At 44.2% G+C, this 13628-nt stretch overlaps 1 protein-coding gene across 1 annotated transcript; it reads right to left on the bottom strand.

The window, feature by feature from the left end:
- Window positions 1-6342: 6342 nt before the first annotated feature.
- Window positions 6343-10776, bottom strand: NANP (N-acetylneuraminic acid phosphatase). The gene is made up of 2 exons (XM_030945329.1): window positions 10604-10776; window positions 6343-10422 (listed from the first exon to the last, which is right to left on the bottom strand). Exons 1-2 carry the CDS (start codon window positions 10691-10693, stop codon window positions 9727-9729), a joined length of 786 nt encoding a protein of 261 aa, XP_030801189.1. The 5' UTR covers window positions 10694-10776; the 3' UTR covers window positions 6343-9726.
- Between the last annotated feature and the right edge of the window lie 2852 nt (window positions 10777-13628).

Raw genomic sequence — 13628 nt, 5'->3', positions numbered from 1 at the left:
TGTCCTTGGCTTGGAGAGCTTCAGGGAAGGTTTTGCCTCATGTTCAGTGGCCAAGGCCATTAACCAGGGCTGGACATATCAGCCCTGAGCCGTGTCCCAGCCCCAAGCTTTCTATGTGTTAGCCAGCCACTGTTTTGCTGAGTCTTGTTTCTGTCTCTGCTAAGATGGAGCCAGCAGTATTTCTGTACCTCACAGTGGGAACACCCTTTATTCTCTCAGCATGTTCTCTTTGTAATCTTATAGATTCTGTCAGGACAAAACCTAGGGGTTCTTAAACATTTCCCTGCTCTGGTTGACTGGACAAGTAGCAGCAGGTCCAGCTGTGCTGCTGGAAGTCTGGCAGCCCTGGAGGTGCAGATGGCTCACCGGCATGTTGGGCACCCGTCCTGTCTACCCAGCAAGCATCTATTGGGAGCCAAATCTGCTGTACAAAACCCACTACACCATGTGGCACAGATTTCTGAGCTGCAGAAGCCCACTGCAGGTGTTGGTCAGTTTTTCTGCTCTCTCAGGGCCGGTGTGACGGCTGGGAAGGAGGCAGCCTGTGATGGGGCACTTGCGCTGGGCTGTTGCAGACTGTGGGCTGCGTCTGCTGAGAAACTGGTCCCCAGCCGCCACCTGCTGAGCCTTGAGGAAACAGCAGAAATCCCTGCCCGTGCGCCAGGCTTCCTCAGGGGGGACCTAAAGCCATCACTGTGTGCCAAAATCTAAGGCAGTAGCCGGGGCAGATGCTAAACACTGGGCATGTGAAGGAAAATCTGCCACTTCTTCAGGTGTCCAAAGAGGAACAGGGCTGCTGACTGTAGAACCAGCCTGAATTGCTGGTCTGGGGGCACAGACAAGAAGTCCCCAGAGTGAGAAAAATACAATGCAGTAGAAGACAACAGCTTATATAGTAATTCTTTTACATGAAGTCATAGAAATACAGTGCTACTGTGTTCATATTTATAGGAAGAGGAGCTCATCAGGAGACTTTTGAAATCATAAAGATGCTACTGCAACATTAGCTGCAGGGGAAAAACTTCTTTTTCCCTTAAATAAATCAAATACCTTTATGATTTAAAGCAAATTCAGCTCAAGCACAAGAGCACCAGTACTTTAGAAAGCTGGATTTTATTTGGCACCATGATGGTATAATAAACTTGTTTCTGATGTTGACTGTGATGCTCATTTTCAACTGACTGTTATGTAGTTTGCAAAATACACCACAGATCCTCATACTTAAAATAAAAATAATACTTATCCACCTATATCAAAACCTCTTCTAAGGAAGGCTATTTTGTCATATATGTTTACAATGCCCAGCAAAATGGGATCTCAATTTATGATGCCTGGAGAGTAGTGTGAATTGAAAAGAAGACTGCTCTGAACTAATTTATGTGTACCAGGTATGTTTTATTTTTAAAAATCAAGAACGTTGTAACAAATAAATAAACAACAACCACCAACAACAAAACAACAGCAAAAAATTGTGGTTGGATCTACATCTAACAAACCTCTAATGCCACCTGCTGGGGGAACAATAAAAGTGAGAATGAAGTCTCCAGCAGAGTACTAATTGCATTATCTTTGTTACTGATATCTTTCATAAATTTTATTGTATTAAAAAAAGCAGAAAGATTTTATGAAATTCTATGAGTATAATCAGGATGTGTACTTTTAAATACCAATATGATAAGAGTTTCTTTTCAACTGTACTCCAAACACTGGCTGCCTACAATCAAGAAATAGTCCTATTATTTTCTCTTTCTTCACTCCTAAATTATCCATCAAAAAAATCCTGAAATACATTTGAATTTTCTAATGTGCAAAGAATAGCTTATTAGCATCTCTGACTCCTTAAGGACATCACTTAACACTCAGCAATACAGAAAAAAAAAACAGCCACATTTTCTTAAGCAAGCCCCATTATACAGGCATGTACATACAACCTCAAATGTAGCACCGATCCTTCTTAAGACAAAACCGAATAGGAAACAGTGGGGCATATTTTTGAATATCCTTAAAATGTTTTATGCCCGTATGAACCTTCTGATACCTGACAAGCTGCTCCTCATGTTCAGGTGGAACTTCCTGTGCATCAGTTTCTGCCCATTGCCTCCTGTCCTATTGCTTGGCACCACGGAGCAGAGCCTGGCTCCATCCTCCTGGCACCTCCCTTCAGATGCTCACAGACATTGATGATTTCCCCTCTCAGGGCCTCTTCTCCAGGCTGAACAGGCCCAGCTCCCTCAGCCTTTCCTCATTAGAGAGATGCTCCAGAGCCTCAATCATCTTTGTTACCCTGCACTGGAGCCACTCCAGGGGCTCCATGTCTCTCTTGTCCTGAGGAGCCAGAACTGGACTCAGCACTCCAGATGTGCCTCACCAGGGCTGGGCAGAGGGGCAGGATCAGCTCCCTTCACCTGCTGGCACTGCTCTTCCTAACGCACCCCAGGATTCCATTGGCCTTCTTGGTCACAAGGACACACTGCCGGCTCATGGATGGCTTGTTGCCCACCAGGACCCCCAGGTCCCTGTCTGCAGAGCTGCTTTCCAGCAGATTGTTCCTTAGCCTGTACTGGTGCCTGGGGTTATTCCTCCCCAGGTGCAGGATCCTGCATCTCCCTTTGCAGAATTTCAGAATGTTCCTCTCTGCCCATCTCTCCAGTCTGTTGGGATCCTTCTGAAGGGCTTCTGAGCCCTCTGGGGCGTTGGCCACTCCTCCCAGCTTTGCGTCATCAATGAACCTCTTGAACTTCCTCTGCCTCTTCATCCAACTCATGGATGAACAAGTTAAACCTCTGGAGGACACCACTAGTGACAGGCCTCCAGCTAGACTCTGTTCCACCAATCACAACTGTTTGGGACCTGCCATTGAGCCAGCTCTCAATCTGGCTCATTGTTGACTCATCCTGTCCACACTTCTTGAGTTTGATTATGAGCATATTGTGAGAAACAGTGTCAAACGGAGGATCTAGGCCAATTACAATTCTTCTTGGCAGTCTTTGAAAATCATTACACAGTATTCAAAAGCATCTTTTTTCCTCATCATTCACTGGTAACAGAACTTAAGCTGCAGAGAACCATGTTAAGTCACCCTAAAAACTGCCAAGGCTTGTAAATTATGGGAAATGCAAATCCTAAAGGCAAAAAGTTTTTTTTCTGTGTTTTGCCTACATATCTTGCATGCTTCTCACCCAGCAAATCTGTACAAACACTGCTGCTCCACAGAAAAAACAAATGGAACATCAGTTGTACGGACAGAGCACCATTAAGCAGGGATACAGTTTTCGAAATAAAACAAACAGAAACTGTGAACTAGATAGATTTACCTCAAAGTGTCTCTAAAGTAGGCGCTTGATTTCATTTTGAGGTACAGCCTAGAAATACAGTGTAAAACTATAATTATACAGTAGTAAGATGAACCTCTGGCTGCAGCAGTAGGGGTGGCAGTTTTTTAAACAGACTATAATGTGTCACAAATATCAGGATAAAGATAACAAATATATCAAAGTAGCTTAGATACAAAGTTGTTAGGCACTTTTGAAGTACTTTCAGATGAGACGGATGGAAGCAGAAAAGTATTTTTACCCAGTTACATTTACTGAAAGGAAAATAAACAAACTGTTTGTGTAGTTTATGCACTTTCTTCCTGAAAGGAAAAAAAGGACTTAGAACATTCAGGACCCTTCTCATTTAAAAGTCTGTAACAAAACACAATGGAAGGCATCAACAGTTTGGAAAACAAAGGCTGTCAGTCCATCCACTGCAGACTTCCTGATAAATCCTAACCCCAGTGCAATTTAACAGGCCACATCATTAACAGCAAAGACCACTCCACCAGCAGCACAAACGAAAACTGTTAATCCTGACTTTATCAAACAGACAGACCTACAACACATTAGTGAACAGATGAAAACAGCACAGTAACTTTGAGGATACTCATTGGCCTAATTCATAAGACTAAAATAGAAGAATTTACTGTGACTCTTAACACTCACATAGCAGAAGAACTAATACAGCAGATATTTGCGTAGTTGATGTGTTTTGACATGTAATGGTTTCACTTCCAGTTGGATCTTTCCAGAGTGAGGTCCAGGTGAGAAAGGTCACTTCCTCAGGGAGTGTGTAGATGACCAAGAGATTTTGTTTGGAGGCACTTTTTTTCTCTTTTGTTTTTTCACCCCCAAAGGATTTTTAGTTTTTTGTTTTTGTTTTTTTAGTGAAAAATTTGCCAGGTCTGTGTGATATGAATGGAAGTTTGTTTGCAGGAAAGACCATTTAAAACACGTACATGCTTGCAGCACACAGTTGCTGTGAAGCTGATACTTAAAATGACCTTACAACAGAAGATGGCTGTGTTCCAGTGGTCTTTATTGTGGTCCTCTGCCAACTTCATCCCAAATGCTAGATATTGTTGTGATTCAGAAAGATATGGAAATGCAGCTGACAAAACAGATGATGAAGATGAATAAGCTGAGGAAGGAGAAGTGGAAAGCAGATGTCACTTGCAGATTATCTCACAGAAATGACCATGCAAATCTTACTTAAATTTGTGAAGGTCCACTAATGTAAATGGCAATATTTTTCCTGTGTTAAATCAGACCCTATGAGACATTATATTCTGGTCTTTGGCGAAGTGTTGACTTGAGAAACATGGCTTGCACTTTTGAAGAACTGCAATTTCATATATTAGCACCATAGATTAATTTCATATTTTTAAAGGACATTTTTTCCCCAGCATTTGAGGGCTGTTCAGCAGAAGGCTCTCATGCAACCTTGTTTCTAGCAGAGGAAGTAAAAGGTCAAAATATGATATAGGAGTGGGCAATGCGTTCTAGGGCCCTAGCAACACAGGCAAAAAGTTGCAGTTTTAGCTTTAAGCACAGCTGACATCATCTCTGCATTGTTGTGGCTCTTGTATGAGCACGGTGTGATCTAGAAAGCGGGGTATAATGGAGACAATCCCACTGCAAGGCTGATGGCAAAAGCTGCGCACAAAAGAACAGTATATGCTACGTACAGCAGAGATACATCGCCGTTCTCTTTGTCGTACTTCTCAACATGTTCAAATGATTTCCAGATGATGAGTTTTGTTAGTACAGAATTAAGGTAGGATTTTAAATTGTTTTTTAAAGGCCTCACAATAACCTGGCACATTTTAGAGCCGAAGCTGAAAAACAAATCGCTACATATGTGAAGAGGAGAAATTGCTGTGATGGGCCAGACTACTTCAATTCAGTTCAAAGCCCGAACACAGGCGTCACATAAGAGAAACTTCAGAGGAAAAGACAAACTGAGTTGGTTGTGGTTAGCAAGGGCACAGCAAGTTGTCTATTGTCACTCTTTCAGGAAACATGAAAACCTTAAGCTACAGGGAGCAGGAAAACGTTAACTTTAACCCAAACATCTTACGTCTTTGCATTAATTTAGTACCCTAATGAAACATGCTTATTTCCTGCATGAAACATTCAGGTCACTTTATAAGATTTCTAAGAAAACACCCTCATTTCTGAGGCTGTCACTGTCCAGCTTAATGCCTTCCATATGCAAGGCTTTCTCCACAAGAACAGAAAGGCTCTGCTGTGCAGGTGTGTGATGCTGCAGACAGCTTGCTGGCATGGCCAAGTGCCCATGATAGAAGCTGAGCCCTCCTGTACTGTTTAATGTCCTACTCTTATCTGCAGTAACTTAAAGTACCTTTCTACCTTTGCACCTATCTCCACACATCCAGGAGATGGACTATTTGTTCCATTACCCAACAGAAAAAGGTAAGGGAGCAGCTTGCTTTTCTGTAGCCAAAAAACCCCCAAGGTGAGCAACCTCCCACTCTCCCCCTCTCCTAAGTCACAGAGGTCAGTGTAGCAATAGCTCAGATATGGCTTTGTGCACCCATAACCTGCCAGAATGGGTCTCCTGGACTTGAGATTTCTGTATTTACTGATCTTCTCTGCTTGCAGTCTGTTCTTATGCCCTTGCAGCAGCCAATGCCATGACGTCAGGACACGTAGGCTTAAGTGAGCTGGCATTCAGCTTGGCAAGTCAGGTTCAACTACCACTGAAATGTAGCTGGCAATTCAACAGACACAGTCTGGCCATGACTCTTCATAAACACAGAATTGTGTCCCAGCCTCTGTTTGAAATGACAGAAACTACACCCAGTCACCACATCTAAACATAAGGTCATGGATTTCAAATCCTAATTCTGTGCTATTTTAAAAAACAAACAGAACTCTTGCCCTTTGTTGTATTTATCCACAGCAATTCAGAGTGTTCAAACATAGATTTTATAAACAAAGTATGTCATTGCTGAGATTGTCACGACACAAAGCAGAGACGACAAGCAGTCTCAGATGGCAACTCTTTATTATTGAAAATGGCTGACCTTTAATACACTTTCTAATTGTTTATGCTTCTTCTATCCCAACTATCGGCCACAATAAATCAACATAACACCATTGGTGAAAAGTAACAGTGTCTTCAGCTAACTTTCTAAAAATACTTCATCCAGCTACAAAGTTCTCTCCTCATCTTTCTTCAATTCATCTCTTCCCTCGGTCTCCTTGGTAACAGCTTTGGAGAGAGGTCCTTATCAGCTTCTTGCTTCTCAGCTTCTTCTTGCTCCTTTAGCTAACAGGCCTGCTGTTAGCCCCTTCCACAAAAATACTTTTATTAGCTAGTACATGGGTTATTTTAAATCAAGAATTAGAATACAGTGGGTATTAAACTATTGTTTCAGTTCATTTCTATGAAGTCAAAGTTACTGCAGATTAACCTCAGGAGGTAATATTTATCGGGGAAAAAAAAGGTTTTAAAAAAATAGATGGAATTTCCTTTTTGTCTTTTTATTTTGCATGTTTTGGCAACATAGTTTAAACCAGATAACTTAGCTAATAGAGCATAACACTAAGCAAAACCAGAACTTAATGGGAACTGTTACTAGACTGTTTAATTTATTTGTTCCTGCTTCTGATGTGAAAATTATCCCATCACTAGAATTATGCTTCCAATTTACTAAATATAATTATTTTTCATTATCCTTCCTGCAACAGCTCTATCCAAGAAAAACATCTTGAGTATTTAGAGATACTCCAGACACCTAATCCAGCTTATTGGGTAACTACTTTTAAGAATGGCCCTAGACAGAGAAAAGTCTTCTATTGTTTCTCCTTGTTTTATAGAAGCATCATAACAGTGTTTCCCTCTCTGGACACCAGCAGCCACATTCAGCCTGGTACAGAACTCAGAAATGGAAAAATATACTCGGGTGCGGCCTCTACAGACCACACTGTCACCTGAGTGCGCAGTTACTGTGGTTTTTCAGAGTCAGAGATGAAAAGAAATGGCTGGCCATGTGCAAAACAAAGAGCAGTCTCTTCTAAAACAAGAGACCCTTTATACAATAAGCAGGCTCAGCATGTCACTTCAGAACCATGCAGTGGCAAGAGAATATGAGCCTCAACTTAGATTAAAAAATGGTAACCTGGTGTAATATATATCTCTAGATCTATATCTCCTTCAAGCCCATGGACAGACTTGTGAATTATTACTATTTGTCATTTTAAATATGAGCTGTATCAGAAACCTCATTCTGACCTAAGTTCTACTACCCTGCTGCTTGCTGCGCAAACAGGGCAGAGTGAGTTACCCTGTAGCTCCTTTGGGATGCTGTTGTAAGCAAAGTTGTTGCTTTTGTATTAGATGCATTAGATGTTAGATTACTTCAGGGATCCCTCTAATCGTTTGGATACATTTCTATTTTTGCACAGTATCCCTGACAGGCTCAATGATCTTTATTATTCTTGTCTCAATCATCGGTTCTAAGAAATGTTATTAGCAATGCTTTGCTCATCAGCTAAACCAGTGACTGCTTCCATGCTCTTCAAATGGAAACCAAAGTCTTAACTGAGGCCTCTTCCTTCAGAAGGTGTGACAAGTCAGTGCCACTGGTTCATGTTATTGTATTAGTGTAATTGGATTGTTTTCAGTATATGCCCATTTCCACAAAGGAATAGGTGGGGTCTGTCTCTGTACTCTTCTTTGACCCCATGTCTCAGCAATCTTGGCCAGGTAAGACAAGGAATGTGGACAGCTTTACCTTTTCTTATAGACAATTGGGAAAGGGGTTACAAATTTAGCGAGTATTTATTTTCTTTTTTCCCCCTTCCTCAATGTAGGAGCAACATATTTTGATCCAAACTAAACTCCTTATCAAATAATTTAACCCAAACCAGTAACAGCCTCCTCTAAACTGACTGCCATCCTATGCAAGACTTAACTGCATTAACTTAGGTTCCTTTGTTTAATTTGACATGAATGTTTTTTGTATACAGAGTTTCTTCTACACAACCATTTCATAGTAGGTTTCTGTACTTCCAATTGCTGCCCACATACCAGAGACTCTTCTGCCAGTAGCCTAAAACCCCTGTTCTCAAAAGATCTGTCATGGAATTATTCTAAAATATAAAATTTGATTTCTCATATATGGTCTGATACTCATTCTGGTGAATATATAGCAAATAGGGTTGAAAACCACAGACTTGCCAACAAGTGTTTACATTTCCATTTAATATTATGTAGTAAGAATATGAGGCACAGAAAAAAATAAATTAATGTCATGATCTGGGAAAGAGAAACCTTACTGTTTTAGAGAGTCATCTCCTGCATGTAGTGGAAATATCACATATACCTTATAAAGTTGTATACAGTACTGTAATACATAGGACATAATTTTCCAGTTTCCTGGAAGAGAGTGATGAGAGTCATTTACAGACAATTAGGTTGTATTTTCTTCAGAATAAATCACATGAATTACACATGCAAACTGGAGTAAGGAGGGATTACGTAGCAGTGCCATTAAAACAGTCCTACAGTTCAATCTGAGTAGTCATACACCTGAGCAAGACCAAGAACAGTTTCTCCAAAAAGTCTGATCAAAATTCACTGATAGAATCAGACAGAATAATATTAGGTTCTGAAGAGTCTGACAGTACAGCAGCACTATTGAAAATATCCCTGTTTTATCCATTTCATCATAATCTGAATTACAAGTATACTGCATAACTGCATAAGCACCAAGATAATATAAAGTAAAAGCTTATTCATCAAGTCCCTCTGATAAATGGTCCCCGATAAAAAAGCAAATTTTAATGTACTTTTAAGTACTTTTGGCAAGAGATAAAAGTTCCATAAAAGAAAAACCACTGCAAAGTCTGAAAAAAATTCTAAAACTTGTACAAAAGATCAAAGGTAGAGCATTTCTAATAGTCTGAGAAATAAAGAAATTCACTCCAGTTCCTGAGATAAACTGTAGGTCAGTTGTGAGGATTTACCAAATTGTACCACACTCTCACCTTCTCTTACACACTGCATACAAGGTCAGAACTGAAGATTCTGCTAAGCTTACAAGTCAGCAAAGCATGTGAAAGCTCAGAACATTCAAACTTTCTTTTCCACTATAAATACAAGAGACTGGCAACTTAGGTCAGAGACAGACAGACATCTGCAATCGTCTGTCAAAATAATTTCCAGACAGAGGCAGTCGCTTTAAATTAACTGCACTTCCATCATTTAAATTAATATAATTCTGTGCTTCTGTCTGGTTTTCACTGACAACTGTGCTCTTATTCATCCCTCTGCTGTTTAAAAGAGACCATAGATGAGTTCAAACTTCTAGGGTCAGACTTTTAAAAAGAGCATCTGTCACCTAACAGCTCAGCAGGTCTCTGTATGCTGGAATCATCATCAATGTGCTTCATTGCTACCAGCCATATGGTCAGTTTCTAACTTAGCATTAGCGTTGTGCTCCATCTTCTGTAACACTGCTGGAAGATCCAGTACAGAAGAAATAATATAATGAGGTACGGGGGAGGTATCTACTGGGGCAGTCATTGCTTTGTTTAACCAGACCGTTGCTTTCAAGCCAGCATTCAGGCCTCCTTGAATATCTGTATCTAGAGAGTCACCGACCATCACACACTCCGCGGGCTGCACCCCCAGGAGATCGCAACAGTAATGAAATATGGATGCCGCCGGTTTCTCCTCTTTCTGCTCTCCCCCCACAACGATGGCATCGAAGTAGGGCTGGCAGGCGCACGCCTCGATCTTCTCCCTCTGCGTCTGCCGCTCGCCGTTGGTGAGGAGCAGCAGGCGGAGGCCTTTCCGCAGCTCGGTGAGCATGGCCCGCGTGTCTTCGGCCAGCGTCAGGTGCTGCAGCCGCGTCGTCTTCCACAGGTAATAGCACTCGGCCGCCAGGTCGCGGTTCGCCTCCCCGCCGATGGTCTCCTGGATCGCCTCCTCCCAGTGCGAAATCCGCAGGTCTGTGATGCACATCTTGGCGGGATCGTGGCACTCCTTGAGGAGCTTGGCCTGCACCTTATCGCAGACGGCGCGGGCCTCTCCCTCCCCGTAGTGGTGCTTGGACTGCAGCGCGCTTATCACCTGCAAGGGACGCGGGGGCGCGCGTCAGGGCGCTGCGGGGCCGCGCGGCGCGCTCCCGGGAGCGGCGCCCGGCCGCGTGTCAGCGGGGGAGGGAGCGGGACACGCGTGGCACCGGCACCGCCGCCGGGCCGGGAGCTGCAGTGGCCGCGGGCCCCGCGTCGGAAGGGGACAGAGGCAGTACCTCCTCGATGGCGCGCCGCCCCGCCGCAGCCGTGTCGATCAGCGTGTTGTCCAGGTCGAAGAACACCGCCTTGACGCCGTGCAGCCCCATGGCGCCGCCTCCCGCGAGCCGCCCCGCTCGGGCGGCGGAGGGGCGCCCGACCGCCGGCAGAGCCGCCCGTGCCGGGCACAGCGCGACAGGGCCGCCCCGGGCCCGCCCCTCACGTCAGGCCCGCGGGGCGGGGCCCGGGCCAGAACCGGGGCGAGCGGGGCGGCGGGAGGGGCTCGGCGCTCCCGGGTGCCCCTCCCGCCCCCCAGAAAAAGAGGGCAGAAGGGGCGCAGCGCTCTGGAATGGGCTATGGGTAGACCTTGCCCGAATCCTAGCAGCTTGTGTGGGCTGGGGGTGGCGCCGGGCAGGGCAGAAAGGCCGCAGGAGCTCCCCTGCCCCGGCTACCGCTGGGAGTGGCGGCGCGCCCCTCGCCGTGCGGGCCGTGGGCGGGGCCGTGGCTGAGCCCGGGAGCAGGAGCGGCTCTACGGCGCCCCGGGCGTGCCCTGGGCGGGCCCGTGCCGCGGTATTTGGGGTGTGTGTTTCGATGTTTGGTGTTTTGCTTCGGTTTTTTTCCTCTGTGTAGGAATGCTTTCTGGACGAGGCAACGGGACAGCTGGCAGCTGATTGGAAAATAACCTGTTGAGATGCTGCCAGGGAACAGCTTTGCCGTGCAAGAATTCCCCCCGCAGCGCTTCCACCCGGGCCGGCCTGCCCGCTCGCGGCTGTTGGCGGCAGTTTGGCTGGCTGTGCCAGCCCCGGGCCAGCGGCTGCTGCCGCTGGGGAAGCCTGTCCCAGCCTTAGGGAGCGGCACCACACAGGTCCGTAAGGCACGGGGTCGCAGCGTGACGCCCAAAGATGCCGAAGTCTGCAGCTTTTCACTCCGAAGCACTCCGTGAACAGGGACCTGCACGAAGGAGGAAGAGGAGGCGCCCGCAAAAGATTCGGTTCAGTTCGGCTTTCCCAGCTTCCCTGTTACCTTCTGGAGCATGTCCTGCATTTACCTCTGGGCACAGCAGCCACAGCACGGGGATTGAATTATTCATCAACAAGTGTTCCTAATAAAGCCAAAGTCAGTTACTCCACTGTAACACCACTATTTTGAGAATCCATACAATAATGGATTATTTGAAACTCCAAAGGTGAATATTTTATAGAGCAAATGAATCTCAAAGGCATTTGAATGAAAGCCTGAATGGCTTTATAGAACAGGATTTTTAGGTGTATATACCAAAGGCTGTTTCAGAATTGATGATTTTCCCCAAGGTGAAGTTTAACAGTGTCTTGTTCATTGATAATGTTTTGAGAAACACAAGGGTTTTTTTTCACAGCCATCTAGCAAGTTTGCTTAATTTGATTTGTGTTTAATCCTGCTAATCTTAATTAGGCATTAATCATTAACTGCAATTCATAAAGCTGGAGGAAACAAAAAACTTCCAGTGTTTTGTCTTTTACCAAAAAACTGGAAGCTCACTCCAGGTCGCTTTCAGTTCTAAAAACCGCATCTTTGATAGCAATCTTCTTATCTGATAGAAAACATTGCAAGGCCAATGTAATTGTGCCCAAAAGCTTGGCATATGGCAAGTAAAAGTACAGAAGACAAGCCTTTAAGGAGAGAGGTGGATTATGAGAAGAAACAGAGACGGCTAAGGATCCTGTAGTTAAGGCAATAAGAGGAGTTTTAATAAAATTACTCTAGCTGGTTCTAATAAAATATGCTGGTTTTGCTTGATAAGACAGAAAAGGTGTTAGGCATGTGGATTTCATGTGCCTCTACTGAATTACTGTTTTTCAGAATTTACACAGAAGAGTGACTTAAAAATAGGATGCATTCTACTGAGGAAGATGGCATTTGTTTCAGAGAGCCCTACATTACAGGCAGTGAGCAGTGGATCCTATGTGTACTTTTGGAAAAAGGTACTTTTACATAAAATTAATGTTTGTGTTTTCAAAGGCCATTTGGACCATTTATCTATCAGCAAGTGTGTTACTTTCTCCTTTTTCTCCTGCTCCTTGTTCTGCAGGCTCACTAGAGGCTGGAAATCCCTCTCAGCAGAAGCTGAGAACCAGGAAAAGAACAGTCATTGGAAACTTGAGTAGGAGACAAGCTGAAACATAAGATAGAGTGCACGTCCTAGAAGTGATAATGTAAGAATGCCAGTTTGGTATCTTTAAACAAGAGTTTTCTCCTTTTTTTTGCTACAAGATGATTATGTTTAAGAGTCCAACATTTAGAACTCTCTGATGGTTTTTTCCTGCATCTCCACTGGTGTCTCAATGGGCTCCTTTTTGGTTGTATTAGCACTATGAGAGAGCAGATAAGCTTCCTGGGTGCCCAAGTTGTTTCCTCATACTGAGGAAGACCTAAGCCTTACTGCTGTTTTCTTTTTCTACAGCTGTCTGGTTTCTGCTGGAGGTTTCACCTGGTAGGGGGTGGAAATCAAATCTGGGTGATCAGGAGTAGTGACCTGTGTGCACAGTGGAAGTAATTTGCTCCACCCTTTACATCTAGCCCTTGAAAACTAATCTTGGAGATTTTTCTTTCCCAGTTCCACAGAATATATTATTAATTTGGTGACTGATTTTTTTCCTTTATCCCAGTAAGAGATTTATTATGAAGTGCATTCATGTTCAGTGATAGCCGTAATATATTTCAAGCTCAGTGTGTTGAGGAATGCTTCTCACACAGGTGTCTTGGCCTGCAATCTGCAGATTGAAATGCAGATTGGGCTCCTGGTTGGAGCTCGAGACAAGAGGCCATGAATTCCCAGCCTTTGGGATAACAAAGGACATGAAGACAGGTGACAGCAGCCAGGTGGATGGACAACTGAGAGTAACAGCCGGTGACTGCCGACCTTTTGGGTAAGGTGACGCCAGTGCGATGGATGAACAGAGCGGGGGAGGCAGGAGAAGGCGAGAAGGAAGAGCAGGACTCACGCCCTGGGGAGACTTTGAGGGTATAAAACCCCGGGGGCTCTTGGGCTTGTGGGCTTTGGATGTA

This window comes from Camarhynchus parvulus, chromosome 3 (assembly GCF_901933205.1).
Source record: "Camarhynchus parvulus chromosome 3, STF_HiC, whole genome shotgun sequence".
Classification (NCBI taxonomy): Eukaryota; Metazoa; Chordata; class Aves; order Passeriformes; family Thraupidae; genus Camarhynchus; species Camarhynchus parvulus.
This window is presented reverse-complemented; position numbering and strand designations above follow the sequence as displayed.

Excerpts from the sequence above, each read along its gene's own strand:
- NANP (XM_030945329.1), bottom strand. The coding sequence starts at position 10,693 with ATGGGGCTGCACGGCGTCAAGGCGGTGTTCTTCGACCTGGACAACACG. Across the intron at positions 10,423-10,603 it reads GGCGGCGCGCCATCGAGGAG|GTGATAAGCGCGCTGCAGTC; the intron begins GTACTGCCTCTG and ends CGTCCCTTGCAG.